Raw genomic sequence first — 21,843 nt, 5'->3', positions numbered from 1 at the left:
TGGGAAGTGAAGCAACCCAGCAGCAGAAATAACAGCTATGTCAACAGAGTTATTTTTTCAGGGAGGAAAATCTTCTCAGGCAACCTGAGTAAATATAATAAACTACTGCTGACTTTATTTACCAAATTATCATCTTGATGTAAAAGCCAACATTGTGGGTTCTGTGAAAGAGCAGAAATAGCTACAACCTCTGCTTAATTTATCATTTGTTCAAGAATTTCAGTTTCCATTTAAGGATCAAACAGTCATGTGTTCGACAATTAGCTGAAACTGTGCACGTGTAAACTCCCAAGCCAGTACAGCCAGTGGGTAAAAGAGAAAAATCCATATTGAAAAATAAAATTAATCAGTAAAACTAAGAAGAAAATTGAGTTTGACAGCCTCTAACCTGATTTTTTTCCCCCCTCCCTGACCAGAAACCCTCTGTAAAAGGCAAATTGCTGTTCCTGTGAATAAGGTCCCATTGGCCAGGTGCACAAAGTTTCCAGAATGTATATATACAAATCCCAAGGGATTTCCTTCTGGTTTGAAGATTATAATAGTGCCTTCTGACACCACATTTTAAATTAATTTATATATGACAATAAGCAGTGTGTGTAGAGCCCCAGTAGCATAAAAGTACAGTGACACTGAAAGACAAAAAGTTCAATGAAATGTTATCATGAAGTTGTAGGAAAAGATGTCTCTGTTAGGGTCAAATACCTTGTCAGTCTCCTTCCATGGCTAGCATCTTTCTGTGTAATTGAGAGATCCATGATTTATAGTCATTTGAAGAAGTCATCATAAGGCAATAATATATCTTTATTAGCACGTTCAGACTTATCTCTCTGGTTCTCAAAGCATGGTCTGTGGACTAGGGGTGGACTGTGATGTGTAGCTAGGCACCTGGTGCTGACTGTCCTTATTGCTTCTAGCTGCTTATACAGCTGGTAGAAACTGGAGCCCTGTATAAGCAACTTTAAACAAGCTAACAAGAGGCATAGGAGAGAAGTGTCCAGAAAAAAAGAAAATCAGCTAGCCAGGCCAGGGCAGGGGGAGAAGAGGACTAGATGGCTGGCAGATCATGTTTGGGGCAGAGGAGGTCCAGACAAAAAAGCAATGTTCAGAGGAGAGAGGAATGGAACAGAAGGGAGGAGGAGATGAATTTAAAAGCAAAATCAGACAGTGTGATTAAACTTGTTTGACATTAAAGACAATTAAGAATACATAAATGCTGTTGCAGCAGTTGGCACTGTTTTACATAGTCACAAGTTTTTCTTCTCATGTCAGCAAATGTTCGGTCTTGGGAAGATGTGCTGCATTAGTTTTTGTTATGCAGGTTTTGTTGGAAGCAGTGGCTGCTGGAGAGGGTTCTGGGCAAGCAGCTGGGGTGTTTGTTTTCTGCCTTGGTCACAGGTTAGAGTCAATTCTTGAGGTAGCAGTGCTCTCTGGGAACCAGACATTGGTGTTGGGCTGAGATTCTGGGAAGAAGGGATTGACTGCATGGTGTTTGGCCACCTTTGTTTCAGGTATGATGTGAAAATAAAAAAGTCACACTTAGACTCTACCCTGACTTTATGTCGCTGATTTCTCCTCCACTGGAAAGCTGACCTGCAAAGCCTTGGATATCTACTAGTGCTCAGCAGAAAGGAGATGCTAGTGTCAGACTACACCACCACTGTTGGAAAAATGGGCAACAATACTTTCTTAATATTCCTTTTCCTTGTAATGCTGTAGTTGACACAGCGTTATTTGACCATGAATGGGAGTGGAGGAACCCACAAGACTTTCTCTTTGTTAACATGTAGTCCACATTATAAAAAAAGTTTGGGAACTTCTGACTTTCGCCTGCCTTCATCTTTAGTTCAGACCTTGGCAGCAACTACCATTGCATTGCTGAGTTAGCTATCTTTTTACTAACGGGTTGAATGTCATTATTTGCAAGATTTACCTATTGAAAAGAACTCTTGTTCATTACAATTAATTATTTTGAACCTGTGTGCGGTTTTGTTGAAAACATAGCTTAGATATAAAGAATTCATAATACCTCTGTCTCTTTTCAAAAGGTCTCCACTCTCTTCCCTTCCCTCAGATGTAGCTGAGTAAACATCCTCCATTAGGAGAGTTTCTTAAGTTGTTAATGATTTATCCCACTCCTCCAAAAGTCTCTGCTCTCTTGTCTGAATCTTCTGATAACACAGAAGTTCAAACACCAAATTAAATTGACTCAAACGTACATAGCAAACAGTTTATTCTGCACAGTCAAGGGCTGGATAGTGCTACTGTCAGTAACCTGCTAGTTCTATTTCCACTTGAAAGATCCGGAGAAAATATTATCAAGATCAGAGAATTTTCTACAAGCCCGCAGACATCAACAGGGACTGGAAAAGGCAGTGCTGAAGACAACTCTGGGCCAACATATATTTTCTGTGTCCTTCTGGTCAAGCTGGTTTCAGACATAGATACCACATAATAAATACTACACTGAGATCCATGGTAATGAAATCATTATAGAGATGGACAAAATTATGGAATCCATATTTTTTCTAATTCTGTATAAAGTATTTCTAAGGCACATCTCATCCTGGTATATAAGAGCTGAGTACAGTAATTCAGGTATACGAGTAATGTCCAAAAGTTTCTCTGGATATTAATACTGGTATAAAAAAAGGTAAATAACACATACTATATTATTACAAAGTCTGTCTCTCAAAAATACTTTAATCTTTTCATATGCAGGATATTTAATTGGGTATTTCTAAAGAATCTCTGGCCCTCCAAGTCTTGTCTCTTTTTACATTATTACAAATTTTCTACCCCACTTAAGTTTAAATGGTGGCATTGCTAGAAATAGGGGTGCAGAAAGCCATTACAATCTTTCCATCTCTATACACTTGTTTAATTAATCTGCTTGGAACAAAAATGTGTTTCAGATACAGTTTTGTTCCCATTCACGTCCTCTTGCTGCATCCTGTGACCACAAGATGATACAACACTACATATCTAGACAAGTGATGACAGCCACCAAAATGAGTGAGTTCCTCTTTTGTTTTGTTCCATGTTAAACACTACTGTCAACAGCCTTTCACATAATTGATTATGAGTCATTGACTTACAAGTGGGAGTTACAGTATGGACGCAACATGGTAGTTCCACTCTTTCCTCTGGAAGATGCCAAGGAGTGGTGTTGTAGCTACTTATCCTTGCAGCGAGCTCCCTACGGTATCCCATTTGTCACAATTAAGGCCAATAAGGGACATTGAGATGTTTTGGCCTATCACCAATATGCTGAGATAATACTCTACTTTATATCTTTTCCCACAGTTGTTCTGTTCCCCCATCCTTTGCCTCAGACTTAAAAATAGATGAGAGTTAACTGGCTGAGAAACAATCCAGACAAAACTTAAGACCTGTTGGCTGACAATGGGAAGCATCCAGGAAGGGGAAGTGATCAGTATTTACTTTCTGCAGTATTGGGCTAGTTCCCTCTTTAGAGTGTAAATCCTCACAGTCTTTAGAGCTTGCTGGATCTTTCTGTGCTCCAGGATCCTGAAGGGCAAATTTTGGGTCTTGACTCCCAATTCAGCAAAGCACTTAGTGTATATTTAAGTTCTTTGCTGAACAGGGATGGACTTAAGTACATGCTTAAACTTAAGCTCACATTTAAGTGTTTACCGAGTTGGGGCTTTTTAGCCATTTATCCAAGTACAGGATAGTGCAGATGTGTAGTTGAATACTCAGTGCAGAAGGCAGAACATGAATGTTGCATCATAGGATGGATCCCTGCAGTGCAGCTGGTCTACAGACCTGCCTCATCTCCTCACCCCAGTTGGAATACTATGCATCCCCAGACATGCATGCAGTGAACAGTCTCTGAACTCCTTTGAGCACATGGATTGCAATTGGTTAGCTCTTGCCCAGGCCTTACAAGGTAGTGAAAGAAGCTAGTGGCATTCTCCAGCTCCTGCATTCCAACTGGCTGGTCCACACATTGTTCAGAGCACCTTTTCCCAAGCCAGCCAGGAAACTGCAACCCTGCATCTAGCTTCAACATGTAAATGAGGAAGTCACTGCTGAAGCAGAGGTGACTTCCACAATTGTTTGATAAATGTTTCTGTGTACTGTAGCCTATAAGGAAGATAAAAGTGTAAGCCTCAAAGTAATTACTGGTTTCAGAGTAGCAGCTGTGTTAGTCTGTATCCGCAAAAAGAAAAGGAGGACTTATGGCACCTTAGAGACTAACAAATTTATTTGAGCATAAGCTTTCGTGAGCTACAGTTCACTTCATCCGACGCATTCAGTCTGTATTTTCCACTGAATGCATCCGATGAAGTGAGCTGTAGCTCACGAAAGCTTATGCTCAAATAAATTTGTTAGTCTCTAAGGTGCCACAAGTCCTCCTTTTCTTTTTAAAGTAATTACTGTACTCTACATTCCAGCATATCAGTGAATAGTGAATTTGGATGTTCTTGAGAAATACCCAGTGTTCCTAGGGGTTTTTCCCTTGCTCTAAATAAAATCACAGTGCTTTGTTTTGTATTCTAGTTTTCTTTAAAGACCAGAGGGGGGAAAAGTTGCAAAGTAACGTACACAAAGTGTTCAGTTACAAATAATGTCACCTTTAGGAAAAAAAAATCTCTGATTCGTTCAGCAAAATGACCCTAAATCACTTATGAATATATAACAGATAATAATTTCCAAATGGATTTTTCACTCAAGATAGCTCTATGTGCAAGCCTGTCAGCTCTTATACTTTAGTTTGACCTGCTTTGTAAAAGGATATTCTGAACTGCAAAATGTAATGTCAACTTGCATTAAATCTTTGACAAATGTAGGTGCTCATTATTCAAACAGTGTTTCCACTGGCATATTCTATTTATCCTCTGCTTCTTTGCTGAAGGTTTAGAATGTTCCAATTCCTTTGGAAGGCTATGCACTTTTGGGCCCTTTTTCTGTGTCAATGATCTTTGAAAAGGACTATCAACAGACTAATGTTGAGTGCTATCTGAACAAATATTCTAGCCTTTAAAAAGGTTTTTTAGGATGGCGTTATTATGGTCGTGTTGTGTCTCAGTAGATGCTGAATATTTTATGGAATTAACAAGTTTATTATAATAATTTAATACATTTCCAATGTTTATATTCTCCTACAGTATCCAAAATCTTGCTTATTGGGATGATCAAAAACAACACTGAATGAAATACTGCAGTTTAAATACATATGTTCACTTATTATTTGTATATGACAACACATTGTCACCATCGCTTATTTTTTAATCGAGAAAAGAAGAACTAAACAAAAAATGGTGCAAGAGTTTGTACGTTTTGATTGTGTCCAGAAATTGAGCAGTAATATTGTGTATGTTGAATAATGTTGAATATGGTCTACTAGCTGATCCATGGCAAAATACTCAATCAATAGGAAGAGTGTCCTTTCTAGAATTTCTTGATTAGGAAGGACTGTATTTCTATCTTCCATCAAAAGTTCTTCCAGAATAACACAGCTGGAGAAAAAATATTATCTACTCAGTTTGAATTTTAAAAAAATAATTTCTAAAGCCAATGTTCAAGAGCAACTTCAGTTTTGTTCAGAATGTGTCCATGTGGAACTAAGTAACTATTCCTTTGGGGACAAGGCTGTGACTTTGCCAAGACTACAGGGAAAGGGCAATGTGTAGCTGCACTGCCCCAGGAGCATACCAGGGAAAGAAAAGTGACCCTGAAAGAAGGGAAATAATTTGCTGTTGGCTCATACTAACAGCAGACTACTTCCCCCTTGCACCAGCTCAGTTCTGCTTGCGAGAGTGTGGAGAAGCTGAGTAATGACCGTTGATTCTTTACCCGCTTCCTGTCCACAAGCATTGGGAGGATGGGGGAGCATGTGTCCACAGGAGCCTGCTCTCCTCCCCCTGTGCTCAGAGCAGTGATGTGGGCAGTCCACTCAATGAATCAAGGGGCCATCTTAAATCCCCTTAATCCCCTGCATGGATGTATAGGGCAAATGAGAATCTCACCCTTAATGATTGGGAACCAGAGTAGTTTGACTCCTTTGTATTTCATGGTTGTAAGTCAAACCAATTGATATTGAGAATTTACTGTAACTGCCCTCTGGGTTTACATCTTGACACTCCCACCCTTTTTCTGAAGACGTGTTCTTGTTTGTTCGGTCAGAACCAGTGGTTCCTCTACAATAGTTGCTGAATAATTTTTTCCTAGCAGTTCAACTTCCAGCTTCTGTCCAACTTTGCTGAGTTCTGTGGGGACATATGCAAAAGCCAGACTCTGCTGGGTACTGTAGCTGTAATTTCCAGATGTGGTGTTGCCAACAACCTAGAAAAAAAATTATCCTTATTTCCAACACTCAGTGGGTTTTGTACCATACTAACTTCTACTTTTAAAAATACACCTTACACTATTTTGAATACTTTAAATATTTTTGTGTCCCTAACATCAACAGTCAAATATACACGGTCTCATTTGTGTCATACAGTTCATAGCATTCTCCATTTTTGGTTCTGTCAGGTAAGTTAGGAATTTCTTACTCCCAAAGAACCACTGGAAAAATTACCAGCAGGATGCTAAATTCCTATTATATTTGATTAAGATCTCACCTGAAACAAATGCTATTTACATTTTATATTCATGCTGAGTATTTTTATTAACTGTTAATGGCTGTTTCATCATCTACTCTGTACTTAGATGGCCTGGTGGCCTAAACTTTGGTTTGTGGTTTTGTTCTTTTCTTTTATGCAAATCATTTTGAAATATACTGTAAGTAGAATCCTGTACTTGCAAGAGGACAGAATAGGTGACCTAATACTGGAGGTTTTTCCATTTCTAATTTAGAGATTCTATATTTCAAAATCTTGTGTACAATTAGAACCTGCCATGGTACATGGAAATTCAAAAATTATATTATTGTACCAAACTGTCCTGTTCCAGTAAAAGTAACCTGAAACATAAAGTGGGATTCCAATGCTAGAGAATGAATTTTAGTTTCTTGTAAAGTGATGTATAGTACTTACTCTGCCATTATGCCACACACTTTCATTTCCCTCTGGATCAACGTCAGCTGTTTCCAAGGTGAGATACACCAGTCGCCGTTTAAGCCCCTTTTCTTTAATCTGCTTCAGTGCTTGCTTTCCTATGAAGTCTGCTGGCTGAAAAAGTGAAAGATAATGATGATGAATGATTATACAAGATCTGCGACAAGGTTATAGATGCAAGTATTTAAATGTGTCTTCACTTGTTTTCTTGTCAATTAAACATTATATAAAAATACAGATTAAATCAAACCTTTTGGCAAATATTATTTCTTGTCCACAAACATGAAACAATCAGATATTTTTTCCTCTTTTTTTGTCTAGATCTGAGACCTATAAGACCCAGTATTCCAATGACAGGAGAATTACATGTGCAATAAAATCCAGTATACTGCAGAAGTGGCTGTTTAAACTGGCCCCATCAGTAGTCTGAGCCAGAATGCCATTATTTCTCTCAGGATGCAATGAAATAATCTAGACCATTGGCACATCATTATACAGACCTCTGTGGCCCTGCCTCTCACTGGGATCCTGTATCCTGCTTGGACACAAAAGCCATCTGCAAGAGTGACAGTAGTTCACCACATTCCTCTTTGGTCCCTCTGCTCCAAGATGTGGAGGTGGCATTTTCCTCCCTACCCACTAAGGTGTTCTGTGTCAGGGTGTGTTCTCCTCCCCACAGGATCTAATACTTCATGGGATACCATAGCACCTCCACTGCCACATCCTACCCAGTATCATCTGAAGCCCTCTTCCTCAGCCTTGCTAAAGCGGAACAGCAGCTCCCCTGATTCTCACAAGTAGATCAGGGAAAATATCCTGTGGGAATGGAGGAGCCCTTCTGGCAGCTTCCTGGAGGAGGCAGTCTTCTGCTTGAGTGACAGACCAGCAGTACCACTCTGGCAATATATGTGTGAATGAAGCTAGGAAGAGAATGGAAGGGTCAATGTGAGAAAGAGAAGGTGCAGGTAAGCTGGTGCACAGACACACAACTGAGCCTTGAATATGACTGGGGGGACTTTCCCATGTTACTGGGTAAATTGGAGCAGTTAGAGATGATAACAAAAGAGATTCAGATTGAATCCCAGTTTCGAAGACCTCTGTAGAGAGGAGAGTCCTGCCCAGGGAAATAAGGAAACAAGAGGACAAATCAGGGTAAATGACTGTTTCAGTAGTATTGCAATAATTTCTGCGTAACTCCTCAAACAAGTGCCTGTATATTCAACCTACCCCTCCTTTCCATTCAGACTGCAACATATTTCATTTACATGTTCACAATGTTTTTATAATGAAAGAGGTTGGATAATATGGTGGGGTTTGTGTTTTATATAAGTTATTGTAGATAAAAGATGTCATGCTATATGGAATCACAGTCCCAATTACATGGGACACAGTTATTAAAGAAAATGGCTACAGCTCCGTAGCTAACACAAACCAACTAGTTTCAGTGCCAACTTTGTCTCCCTTGTTACCTGGGGCCACACTCTGACCAAAATCCTATATACCACACAGAAATATGTAGTGGCTGAATAAATAAACATAACTTTACAGAATCAAGCCTTTCCTGCCCATGCTGATGTATTATTGGATGTTCAGACTGAAAACTGACAAAGAAAAGTTCCACCTGTTCTATTAAAATAGATCAAAAATTCATATCTTTAGATCTCCATGTTATAAAATAATGACACAAAGATGGGAATCTGCCAGCACTAAACTATGTGAACACCAAATCACCCCCACTGCGACCATCTTCTTTGCTGAATCACCTTTAAATTTCCCATGAGAGAACTGTGACCCACAGTTTGGGGGAATACAGTATCTTTGGCTATCCCTCAATGTGGGGATGATGTCTGTTAAGGGGGCTCATTGGTGGGTTTTTAAGTGGCTGAGGAGCCCAATTCGTGTCCTGCAGATTTTCCCACAGAAGTGACAGGTGTAATCTTGGAGGAGACATAGCTGTTGGCTGGACTGTTGTTCCCTTTCTTTCCTCCTTTGTCACTTCTGTCTCATGAGCACAACTGTTCTCCTCAAAGTGAGCTGTATGGTGTGGTCCCACTGTGTTCTGTTCTGTGCTGCGTCCTCCCAGTTTGTTGGGTTAATGCCTCCCTTTTTAACATGTACTTTCCGTACGTGTGTGAAGCTCTTCCACTGCCCTCCGAGAGCCCTTCTTCCCTGACTTAACAGAGAGACGAATACTTCTTCAGGAGGCAAGTATCAGGTATATGTACACAGTGGCCAGACCAGTGGAATTAGTGTTTCATGACTTGTGCTTCTATACTGCTGATGTTGGCTGCAGAGAGAAGGCTGATGTTAGTGCGTCAGTCTTCACAGATGATCCTGAGAATCCTCCTGAGGTAGCTTGTTGAAACCACTCCAGCTGCTTGAGATGTCATCTATAGGTTATCCAGGTCTCACACCCATATAGAAGGGTGGGGATGACAACTGCCTTGTAAACCAAGATCTTGGTGCCTGTTTGCAGGTCCCTATCATGGAAGACCTCTTTGAGTAGTCTTCCAAAGGATGCGCTGGCACAGTGGATTCTGTATTCAATTTCTGTGTCAATGCTGGGTGTTCGGTAGAGGTAGATGTTGAGGTATGGCAAATGGTCCACATTTTCCAGGGGTTCCCCGCTGATGGCGATTTGTGGAGTATGAAGAGTAATTTGTGCATGTGAGGGCTGATAGAGTACCTTGGTTTTCCCAATGTTGAGAGAGAGACCCAGGCTGTGATAGGCATCAGCAAAAAGATTTAGGGTACTTTCCAGGTTGGCATCTGTGTGTGCAAGAATGACACAGTCATCTTCATACTGAAGGATCAGTGATGCCAATTCTCATGATCTTAGATTTTGTTTGGAAACATCGGAGATTCAGGAGTTGACCATCCATATGATACTCAGTCCCAATTCCATCAGAAAGGTAGTCACAGATGAGAATCAGGATCAGGGCAAGGTAAATGTAGAAGAGTGTTGGAGCAATGAAACAGCCCTTCTTGACACCAGTGCGAATGATGAATGGTTTGGTCTCTGAGCCGGTGCACAGAATGGTGGCAGTCATCCCATCATGGAGTAGTCTGATGATGGAAATGAATTTCTGTGGACAGCCAAACCTACACAGCACCTTCCATAGGGCATCATGATTGATAGAGTCAAAGGCCTTGGTTAGATCAATGAATGCCATGAACAGTTCCTAGTGTTGCTCTCCTACTCCTGGGGGAATTCTGCGCATATACAGAATTTATGTCCCCCCGCAGATTTCTTTGCTTTCCTACAGAAAAATGACTTTCTGACAGGGAAGCAAAGGGAAGCCACAAGAGTGGTCATGCAACCTTCCCCAGCAGTATGTTTCGGGTGCCCAGGGCAGCTGGCAGAGAGGTAAATCACCGTGGGGAAGGGAGTGGGACTGGGGAAGACCTGAATGGTGGTTCCTACCCTGCGCTGGGCTCAGCTGCTAGTCCTGGTTGGGCTGGGGAGGACGGGGCTTCCTCTTCCTCTGCATGGCATGACCACTGAGTCCGTGTCCCGGAGCGGGGAGCTGGACAGTGATCTCCCACCTCTGCGCAGCCAGTGGCCTGTGCTCCCCAGTGCCATGCTGGAGCCTCCACATTTATTTGATAAAAAAATTTGCAGAATTTTAAAATGTGCACAGAATTTTTAATTTTTTGGTGCAGAATGCCCTCAGGAGTACTCTCTGCACTTCTGAATCTGTCATGCCACAAAGATCATGTCAGTTGTGTCTTGGGATGGCCTGAAGCCACACTGTGATTTGGGGAGGAGTTCCTCGGCAAGGGGCAGAAGGTGGTTTCCTCCAACGGAAAGAAGGGCAATGCCTTTGTAGTTCCCGCACAAAGATTTGTCCCCTTTCTTGAATATTGTAACAATGTGGGTGTTCTTAAAGTCAGGTGGAATTTCTTCGCAGGTTCAGATTTTGTCAAGGAGTTGGCAAAGTTTGTAGTGGATCATTGTTCCACCAGCTTTAAAACCCTCAGCTGGGATGCCGTCTGGGCCTGGAGCCTTGTGATTTTTTGTCTAGGTGATGGCATACCGGACTTCCTCAGAAGATGGGGGATCAGCAAAGCATTCCATCGCTGAGCGTTGTGAAATAGACTGAATGGTATCTTCAGAGGCTCTCAAAGTGCTCCTTCCAGTGTTGCTTAATGGCCTCGCTGTCTTTGAGGTGGGTGGAACCATCCTGGGAACATAAGAGGGTTGGACCTTTGGAGCTTCGCCCATATATAGCTTTTGTTGCTCGGAAGAAGCTTCTCATGTCATCCTGGTCTATGAAACCCTGGATCTCAGAGACCTTCTCTTGCCACCACTTATTTTTGATGTCACATAGCCTCCTTTGGACTTCAGCTTTGAGCAGATGATAAGCCTCATGTTTTCATTGGTTAAAGGAATCATTTTGCCAGTTACAGAATGTAGTTCTTTTCTGTTGAATTAATGCTAGGATTTCCTTGTTGTTTTCGTACGAGTCTTGGTGCTAATGAGTGGAATATCCTATAGTTTAAGCACATACACTGTGAATGGTATTTTTAAGTTGATCCCAGTGTTCTTGAATGTCAATGATGTTATCAGGCAAGTCAGAGAGTTTCTCTGATAGATGTTGCTGTAACATCTCGCAGCTGGCTTGGTCTTGAAGTGCTTTCATGTTGTATTGCTTTCGCTTAGTCTTTGGGTGTTTGTGGTGTGGTGGAGCAAGCTGCAGATACAAGAGTGACCTTATTAATTGATGGCCTGTCCAACAGTGATCTGTACCTCTCATGGCTTATGTTATACAGACATCAGCGTAATCTCAGGCACTGACTATAACATAGTCAAGAAGGTGCCAGTGTTTGGACTGAAGATGTTTCCAGGTGGTGTCAAATTTGTTACTCTGCCTAAAGATGGTATTTATGATGAGCAGATCATGCTCCACACATTTGCTGATGAGGAGAATGCCATTGGGGTTTACATTTCCCACCCCTTCTTTGCCTAATGTGCTGCTCCAAAGTTGGAAGTCCGGTCCGACTCTGGCATTGAAATCTCCCAGGAGGATGGGTTTGTCTGCGAGGATTGCATCAAGAGTGCTATAAAACTGCTCCTTGTCGTTGTCGTCTTCCTCATCATCAAGTGTTGGGTGTATGCACTGATGACTGTGGCAGATTGGTTGTTGCTGAGCTTGAGTCAAAGAGTCATGAGATACTCACTGATCACCATGGGAAGCTCCAAAATCTGACTGACAATCTTATTTTTTATGGCAAAGCCAATCCCGTGAATCTGCATGTCTCTTCAGGTGACTTTCCTTTCCAAAAGAAGGTGTAGCCACCTCCATCCTCTTTTAATTGGCCCAGAGGGTCTCAATAACAGCTGCAATGTCAATGTTGAGTCTTGCCAGTTCTCTGGCAATTATGGCAGTTCTTCTTTCTGGGCATTCACTGTGCTGAGAGTCCATAAGGGTGTGGATATTCCAGGTGGCGAAATTCATTGCCTTATATCTCTTGTTTTGGCCACGGAATTGAGTGATCCCACTGGATGCGGCCATCCAGTCAGAAGAGTGTGGACAGCCTGTGTCAGGCACCTTTTCTAGCCCCCTCCCCATTAGGGGTGAGCAGAGGGGATCCTAAAAAGGCCTGCTCAGTCACAGACTAAAGATTCCCAGAAATCACTGCTCCTGTCTTCACTGCACTCATCCGTCGCCATAGGACTTTGTGTGGGCAGGTGCAAGCCCTTTGGCAGAGACCTGCGCGTGAAATCTTTTAACGTAGGGAAACTGGTGTGCAGGCAGTTGACAGGAGGAAAACCCTGACCCAGTAGTAAGGAGATCCAAGACAACCAGGGGCCTGCCTCCTGCTGAAGCCCTCATCCGCCTTCACAGCCACAGAGTACTAAAAGGTCCTCTGTATGCGCCTCATCCACTGTTCGGGTCTTGTGAAGTTTGGACTGCGGTTAGTCAGGAGCCCCGCCACAGATCTGCTTGCCAAGGGGGACCCTACCAGGAGTATGAAAGCTCCAGATGATGTAGCTCTGAGGGTCTTTAGCCCACGCAAGCCTCTCCACCATGACAAGGTTGCGGTCCATCAGAGAGGAATACAGTATCACATAGCACTGAAATGGTACCTATTGTGATGAACTCAACTCACATCATTTCACTCTTCTCTTTTCTGGAGTATTTATCATGGTGCTCCTATTACTCCCCTTCAGTTACTTGTAGGTAGAATAGGGATGAAGAAAGAAGAAACCCACTCATTTAAATATTTCTCATTTCCACAGTGCTTTCTACTCAAAATTACAGAGGAATCTACACTCCCAAAAATTAATCATTTATAAATGGAAAAACAGTTTGCATGAAGGTTAATGCAGTAAGCATAATCAGAGCCTTGAGTATGACCTGATAACAGATGTGCATTGTTTTAACGGGTCACTTCCAGATTAACTGTATAGATGACAGTTAACTCTACTGAGTATACAAATCACTGGCACACTAAGGATGACTGCTAAATTTTTTTGACTTCCACCTTTTAATTAATCAGTTTGAGAAATGTACGAAAACAATTAGAGCAGGCAGTTTGCAAGATATAAATTCTAGATGTTTCTAGCACATTCACTGTTATTTTCATTACACATATAAGGCTAAATCCTTCTCCCATTAATTTTAATGAGGTCAAGCTTAGACCTGCTTAAAAAAGGTACACTTCCAATTCTAAGTACCAAGGAGGACCTGGTTTTGGCATTTTCATATAATAGCGACATTCTGCACTGACATATCCTATGCAACTCCTCTGGAAATAACAGTCTGATGATCCCTGCTTCTTGCTATACTGTATGTTCTTGACTGGAAGAGTGGACAAGGAATGATCCACTCTAGGATTCCTGTACTCTGCTGAAAGAATACACTGTGATGCTTTTTAAAAACAAACAAACAACAAACTATATCTTAAGAAATTCTCACCAAAATGAATCCAGACTTGTGATTTCTAAAATAATTGGGTATGCAAATCACTTGTATCAGGGGTGGGCAAACTTTTTGGCTTGAGGGCCACACCTGGGTATAGAAATTGTATGGCGGGCCACAAATGCTTACGAAATTGGGGTTGGGGTATGAACACTGGCAGGGGGTGTGGGCTCGGGGATGGGGCCAGAAATGAGGAGTTCAGGATGTGGGTGTTCCAGGCTGGGGCGGGGTGGGGTGAAGGCTCCGGGGTGGGGCTGGGGATGAGGGGTTTGGGGTGTAGGAGGGGGCTCTGGGCTGGGACCAAGGGGTTCAGAGGGTGGGAGGGGGATCAGGGCTGGGGCAGGGGGTTGGGGCATGGGGGACTGGCTCAGGGGTGCAGGCTCTGGGCGGCGCTTACTTCAAGTGGCTCCTGGAAGCAGCAGCATGTTCCCCCGCTCCAGCTCCTACCCGGAGGTTCAGCTAGGCGGCTCTGCTGCGCTGACCCTGCAGCTCCCATTGGCCAATGGGAACTGCAGGGCTGGATTAAAATGGCCCCTGATATGTATGGTAAAAAACTTCCAGCATTTATGCACCTTTGGTTTGGTTTTAGATTTTGTCCACTAAAATAAAATTAAGATTTAGGAAACTGATTCAGTCTAACCATGTCTGGCTATACTTGGTAACTGCTTCCTATTCTTATTAGGAAAATTAGTCAGTATATTGCAACTATTCCATTTAGTTTGTCACTCTAAATGTATAATGTAACATAAAATTCCACTTAAAAGGTACATTATAACTCAATATAAGTGAATAAGAACAAAAACAGGAAAAATGGAATAAAGTTGAATTATATGTGGGGGAATGGTGATAAACAATTCTAAGGTCATGGTAAATTTAAACCTGGTTCTATCTTTTCTCAGTTTTAAAAGAATATTCACTCTAAGCTTTTCAGGTAATTGGCGTTGGAATTGGAAAAGATTATTTTCTAGGGAGCTTAATTATTTAGCCAGCATGAAGGTTTTAGCTGTGCAGAGTAAAGTGTGACCTGGTAAGCTTAGCTGAGGACACAGGAGCTGTTTAGCTCCGATGCTTATTCCCTCTGTGACCTTGAGCAAATACGTAACCTCTCTTTCTCAATGTCTCCATTAGTAAGATGGGATAATGACAGTCTGTACCTATAATCACAGGAGTATTGTAGTTTGGTTAGATCTAAAGTAGAAGATATGCTGCCCCAGCAGGAGCTTCCATAGACATTGCATGTGAGGTAGGCATAATGCTAACCAAACATCCTGACTTTAAGCTAACGACCAATCTAAAATCCTTTTAAAGAGCAAGATAAGCACAGTATTCACCTCATATTTATCGACTTATCCACTGACTTGACTATGGGTGCATCTTCATTAAAAGGTGTGCTCTTACCTAGTGTTAGCTAATACATGGCAACTAACACAAGGCAAAATCCTAGTGAAGACAAGGCAGTTGGAGTTTTCACATGTTCACAGGAAGGAACTTAGAGTTTAGACTGACCTGCTAACACAGATTGAAACTACAAACTGCCTTGTCTTCATAGGATTTTACCTTGTGTTAGTACCACATGTTAGATGACACAAGGTAAGAACACATCTTTTTTCCTAGTGAAGACAAGCCCTAAGAGTCAGGTGAGATTAATTCATTAAGTCATTTTAAACACAATAAAGATTATTGCAAATGTTGGTGAAAAAAGGCAGTAAAACTGCACCAAGGAATATCCTTAGTAGCATAGGCTTCTCTAATAGGCTCAGAGCCAGCTCTGTGCCATCCTTCTAGGAGCCTCCTCTGCAAAGGCAAGCCATTTACCTGCTCTTTGCCTCAGTTTCCTAAACTGTAAAATAGGAACATAAAGCTTCTGAGGAGAAATGTGGCTAAATTAACTTAAGTTTGTAAAGCATATTGGCCATGTCTGCACTGGGCAAAGCATCATGTCAGAAAGCTTGTTAAATAGCAACTTTTAAATAAGACAATATTAAACACATGTACACAAAGAGTCATACTTAATTATGTGTTAGCAGGTTGTAATTAACCCTAGATTACCCCTGAGGGTTAACCACAACCAGCTAACACATTGTTCAGTACAACTGTCCTTATCACACTAGGGGTAAATTTAACTTAAAACAACCAAGTTGTGATTTTGACGAATAGAAAAACCCCAGGGTTAAACATAATAGCTATCTTGTTAAACATGACTGTCCTTATTAACAATAAGGGCAAAATCATGATTAACACCATACTAGTTAAAACGTCTTAACAGGTTTTTCAATATGGTGCTTTTTTCTAGTATAGACAAGGTATAGAACCTTTAGGGATGGAAAGCAGTACATATAGTGTAAGCACAAAGTTTATTATTATTATTAATTTTTATTATCATCATTATCTATTAATACAAACTGCTGCTGCTGTTTTTTCAGGTTTTAGAATACTTGGGTGAGCAATTTGAAGAAACCAAAGGATTTGCATGAGATATCACCATTCTAAGTAATGTGTCCAAATGTTCTGCCAACTGAGCTACTATTCAATGAGCTTAAGATTCTAAGAGAGTTTATAATGGGCTGAATTTTTTAGTAACTGAAAGATGCACAAACTTTTTTTTTAATCATTCTTCTATGTAATTACTATGAATATTCATGGACCATTGTCATGGTATAGCATGGACGGGTGCCTTGCAGAGTCTAATTCACAGTGTATCTGCCAAGAATATGTTTGGTTTTTGTGGACAGTGCCATTTGTTTCTTACACTTTCTTTGGGCAGTTCCTAATCCCAACCTTTTCTAAGTATGCTTTCTTCTTTAAAGGAAGGAAAAAGGGAACAAATCATAAACTGAACTTTTCAAAGTTCGTATGTCTTCTTACAGTTCTGTAGTAAGAAGAAGAATCAGTAACTTAGTCTAATGAGAAAGTTTGGACTTCTAAAAACCAAAAATGGTATACCTCATTCAGCAAAGATAAATAGTTGGTAGCAGAAATATGCAAATACCTTTTAATAATGAAATGCTGTAATTGATTTGGTAGACTACTTAGGAATTTGGCACAAGGCCAAATTTTGTATACATAGCTGCCCAACTGAGCAAGGCAGCACCAACATCTGCTGCAATCTGCTATAACCATTGCATTACAGCACACTGGAGACAGAGTCCATGCAATATTTTGACATTAATTATTCTTAGTTGGATACTCTTGAATAATTTCAGGGCTACCCTCCAAATTATATCCCTCTTGCCAACAGGATGACTGAAGATCATATCTCCCTCTAGGCAGAATATTTGACAGATTTCCTTTCCTGCACCAAACTGAAGTTATAGTTACACTGGATAAGACAGTTATCTAAAGAGGACACAGTCAAGGCCAGTCAGTGTAAAACAAGACCTACTTAGCTGTGATTTGGACAGACTGCCCTGCTCCTTTGTTCTGCCTGCCAACTCCACTCCTAGGAACAAGCAGTCAGACTAACGATATGCATATGATAAAAACTGTCGTGACCAGTTACCCCACTGAAGCTCAGAATGCCCAGCCAAATGGGTAGTTTTAGTTCAGCCTAATGTGAATGTGACTCATGCATAAATTCTAGGCAGACAATAGTGTTTTGGAGTTATCCTGGGTTTTCTCAGGTGATTTGCAAGCAGTCTGTATCTAGAGACAAATTTTCTGCCACCACAACTCAATTGCCTTTAATAGTTACATCAATGGAGAATTTGGCCCCTAGATTTTAAGCTGGCCTGAAGCACGGGTGAATTATGGGAAAAGACCCAGTGGGCAAATAAATGGTAGGGGTGCCAATGGTAGTGCCAACTTTGGGAGCAGGGTGCGAAGGGGTGTAAGACCCAGAGGTTAATTTGAATACCAACAAAACAAAAAGGGACACCCCCACCAATTCAGAATCACTCTCACAGTCCTCTGACCCAAGACTCAATCTCTTCCCAACACCCTCGGCTTTCTTCCCCGCCCAATCTCACTCACCTGCACACCACACAACTACATCAGCTCTTCTCTAGTGCTGCCTCATGCCCTCCCTCCAGATTTTCATTCTATCGCTCTTGCTAGGAGAGAGGTGTCACAAGGAATCTGTCCACCCTACTCTAGGTCGGGGGCAGGTAGGGTGAGCACTGCCATCTTCCTTCTGAAGGGGCCAGCAAGGTGAAGAAGGGGAAAAGGAGCTACTGGAACTGCTCAGGGGGCCTGGGGACCTGATTAGTAAATGCCAACGATGCCACCCTTTAGGTCTGCCCCCTGTGTTGACATTGGTGGTAGGAAGGTGGACATTAATCATTTGCTATTGTTAAGCAAACACCTCCTCTACTATGAGGTCATGTTTCGTCTCACTAAACTAAGTCATCTAAGTACTAAAAAATGTAAACAAAGGGCCACAGCTACTTTTGCAGACAGGTTGTTCTGCAGCTTCTTCTCACCCCACCCTGACCCCATGTCTGTGAAACTGTTGAGCCTTTCCCAGTAAAAAAGGCTCTCTCAATGTGTCTTTGGTTCAAGGAGCAGCATGCTGTGAAGCTACTGCTCAACCCTGTTCCCTCTAAGCTGTGCGTGTGTGCGCGCGCACACAGATCTTAAACCCTGCACACACGGCGAAACACCGCGTGCACTCCGACTTCGGCAGCAGCTTTCTTTCTTTTTTTGCTTCAGCAGCGGCACAGAAGACTTTTTTTGAGCACACGGCCTGTTAAAAATTAGAGGGAACATTGCTGCTCAACCACTCTATGGGCTTGACTCTTCACTGCTGTAGCGCTTGTGTAGCCACTTATACCTGTCAAAAGTAAATGCAGAGTGAGTGTAAAATATACCACATCAGAACAGGAGAATTTTACACCCACTTTGCACAGCTGTAAATGACTACATATGATGTAAGGCACTAGAGAATCAGATCCTATGTTTGTTTTCTTTCCTGCCACATTTCATTACCTTCGGCACCTTGCAATGAGTAGTGTGTGTAGCCTTCTACGCTACGAAATTAGGTTGATTTTATAGAAGTCGATTTTTAGAAACTGATTTTATACAGTCGATTCTGTACGTCCACACTAAGCGCATTAAGTCGGCAGACTGCATCCTCACCACCGTGGCTAGCATCGACTTACAAAGTGGTGCACTGTGGGTAGCTATCCCACAGTTCCCACTGCCCACTGGAATTCTGGGTTAAGCTCCCAATGCCTGATGGGGCAAAAACATTGTCGCGGGTGGTTTTGGGTACATGTCATCAGGCAACGGCAGACAATCGTTTTGTGCCTTTTTTCCTGGGTTACCCATGCAAACGCCATACCACGGCAAGCATGGAGGCCGCTCAGCTCACCATCACTGTACGTCTCCTGGATGCTGCTGGCAGACGTGGTAATGCATTGCTACACATCAGCAGCTCCTTGCCTTTGCAGCAGATGGTGCAGTAGGACTCCCTCCATTGCTTGCTCTCCCACACCCTTGCTCAGTTGCTCATTTTCACCGGGCTGGGGCCAAGGGATTCAGAGTGCAGGAGGGGGTGCAGGCTCTGAGAGGGAGTTTAGGTGCAGAAGGAGGCTCAGGAATGGGGCAGGGGTTTGGGATGCGGGAGGGGGTTCAGGGTGTGGGCTCCGGGAAGGAATTTGGGTGCAGGAGGGGGCTCCGGCTGGGGGCTCGGACTAGAACTAGAGTCAAGAATGTGAAATCCTTATGTTTAGATTGGAAAATATTTGCAACCAATTGGATATAGCAGTTGTCTATGCAATAAATACATATCCTTGGCTTTCTCATCTAAAGAGTATCCAGGGTTACAAGAAATACAATATTTTTAACAATAGTGTGTTAGGGCGGGCCTTCATGGCTCTCTGCTTTCAAGCCACACTGTCAGCCTATCTGGATGGGAGTTATGCTGGCACAGACAGCAAATTGTTTTTGTCCATACTGGTCTGGCCAGGTTGAATTATTTACTTTCTTGCAGCTTAAATTGTTACCTGAGAAACAAATGGTTAACCCCATTCTTGGCTCAAATGCCTGTTATTGCATGGGATTGACAACTAGAATACTTACTATGTAATGAAAAAGTTTAATTAATACGGTGGTTGCCCTATTTGCCTGGTCAGCTGCAAAACCAAGAAAAAAGTATGTGAAAGAAAGGCTCTTCGTGACGTACATGAAATAATGTATTTCTAACCTTTATTATTTTATTTTTGCATATTGTTTTTATGGGGAGTGATTTTAAAAGTTTACTTGAACTTAGGAGAAGGGTTGATTTTGTGTTTTTAGTTTTTGTATTTTAAACATGCGTGTTTTACTGTAACGTGTTAATTTTTAAATATGTATTTATTTTTGTACACTATGGCCTAAGGCTAAGATGCTATATTAATAAACAATAATATTTATTCATAAATAATACTATGTCTGTGTTTATGTTCAGGGAACATATACATTCTTTGTAAATAAACAGGATTGCATCAAAGAAATACCTAACACCTTCATCAATTTCTCCTACTAACAGAAATAACCTGCAACACTTCAAATATTGGCTAACACGGGTCAAAAAGGTTGACAGTAGAAGCACAAAGTGTCTCATTATCTAGAATTATCTTCCCACAAACTAAACTACCCAGTTATCTGATGAAGTGAGCTGTAGCTCACGAAAGCTTATGCTCAAATAAATTGGTTAGTCTCTAAGGTGCCACAAGTCCTCCTTTTCTTTTTACCCAGTTATTGCAACTGGTGTCCAGATGATGGCACTGTTGTGTGTAGCTTAAAAGAAAAACTGAAAATTCAGTTCTGTAAGTAATTTTGTATCGTTGTATTCTTTTGACTAGTGGCAATATTGCATTCATCTTGCCATTGGGAAACATGGAAAATCTTTCTGAAGAAAGTTCATTTCTGAAAGCTATTTGAAGTAATGTGGAAGTTTTTCACTATAATTTGAGGCTGGTTGAGTGTTCCTAATGGTAAAAATGACCTGTGATTTTGCTTAGTGTTTCACAGATATAGTATCATTTTAATCTTTGAGTGTTTAACTGAAAACACTTTGCAAAGCTTCTCAATAATTATCCCATTAGAAAGACGTCTCTGTGATTTATATACAGGGGAAGAAGCAGCAGCCAGAGAAAGTTTCCCTTTCAAAATGATCTTTCCCCCGATTCTAAAAGTCCAATAACTTCCCAGCCAGGGAATGAATTTTTCATTCTTCTATTTTTTTTGTACACCGCATTTTTGCTAATTACAACACACTATGTACTTTGCTCTTTGCCCTTGAGACCTTTTGTGGGGCCTCATCCCTTTTAGAAATTTTACCAATAAGCACTGGTCCTCCTGCCACCTCCTCCCAATGTATCTTCTCTTAATCATGGCAAATGTAATGTCCATAAATGCTCAAAAATGGTTACTGAATATCGGCTCATTACAACCATAAATTATCGTTGAGAATGTTGTATTATTTTGTCATAATCAACCATTTTATATGAATGAGTGCTTTACAGTCCTGTATAATGCCTTCACATTTATAATATACAAGTACAATATTCAACAGGAATATAGAAATTTTATGTCTCTGCATACATAAGGCCCAATGTATTCTGTGATTCTAAGTCCTGAAATTTGCCTTGGAATTCCCCCCCTTGCCAAAGAATTATGCTTCACAATCTTAGCTTTTGTTTAAAAAAAATGTTTCTAGCCCTTACTGTTCCAAAGATAACCATGAAAATGTGAACCAAGTATAAACTGAAGTAGTGGTGTCTTCCTGGGCCTACAGACTGCCTTAAACAATACCTTTGAGAGATGGTAGTTGCCCAATTCATGGGAATGGGTTGTTAATTCTAAAATCTAAAGATGACAATACAAATAACAACATTGTTAACTATTTCACAACAGATCAGTTTAGGAGAAACACCCAGCTAATGTGCTTACTGTAAAATCTCAAAAAATCC

The 21,843-nt window shown here is 41.3% G+C and overlaps 1 protein-coding gene across 4 annotated transcripts in view; it reads right to left on the bottom strand.

Moving 5' to 3' along the window:
* Positions 1-4,343: 4,343 nt before the first annotated feature.
* The window catches only part of DMGDH (dimethylglycine dehydrogenase), a 75,562-nt gene continuing 58,062 nt past the window's right edge, over positions 4,344-21,843 (bottom strand). For all 4 annotated transcript variants that reach the window (XM_073344137.2, XM_073344136.2, XM_073344138.2 and 1 more), the window contains 2 exons: positions 7,005-7,139; positions 4,344-6,309 (listed from right to left, as the gene is read on the bottom strand). In XM_073344137.2, coding sequence (XP_073200238.1) covers positions 6,094-6,309; positions 7,005-7,139 — 351 coding nt within the window. In that variant the 3' untranslated portion in view covers positions 4,344-6,093. The remainder of the gene's footprint in view (positions 6,310-7,004; positions 7,140-21,843) is intronic.

The sequence above is a fragment of the Lepidochelys kempii genome, chromosome 5, assembly GCF_965140285.1.
Source record: "Lepidochelys kempii isolate rLepKem1 chromosome 5, rLepKem1.hap1, whole genome shotgun sequence".
Taxonomy (NCBI): Eukaryota; Metazoa; Chordata; order Testudines; family Cheloniidae; genus Lepidochelys; species Lepidochelys kempii.
This window is presented reverse-complemented; position numbering and strand designations above follow the sequence as displayed.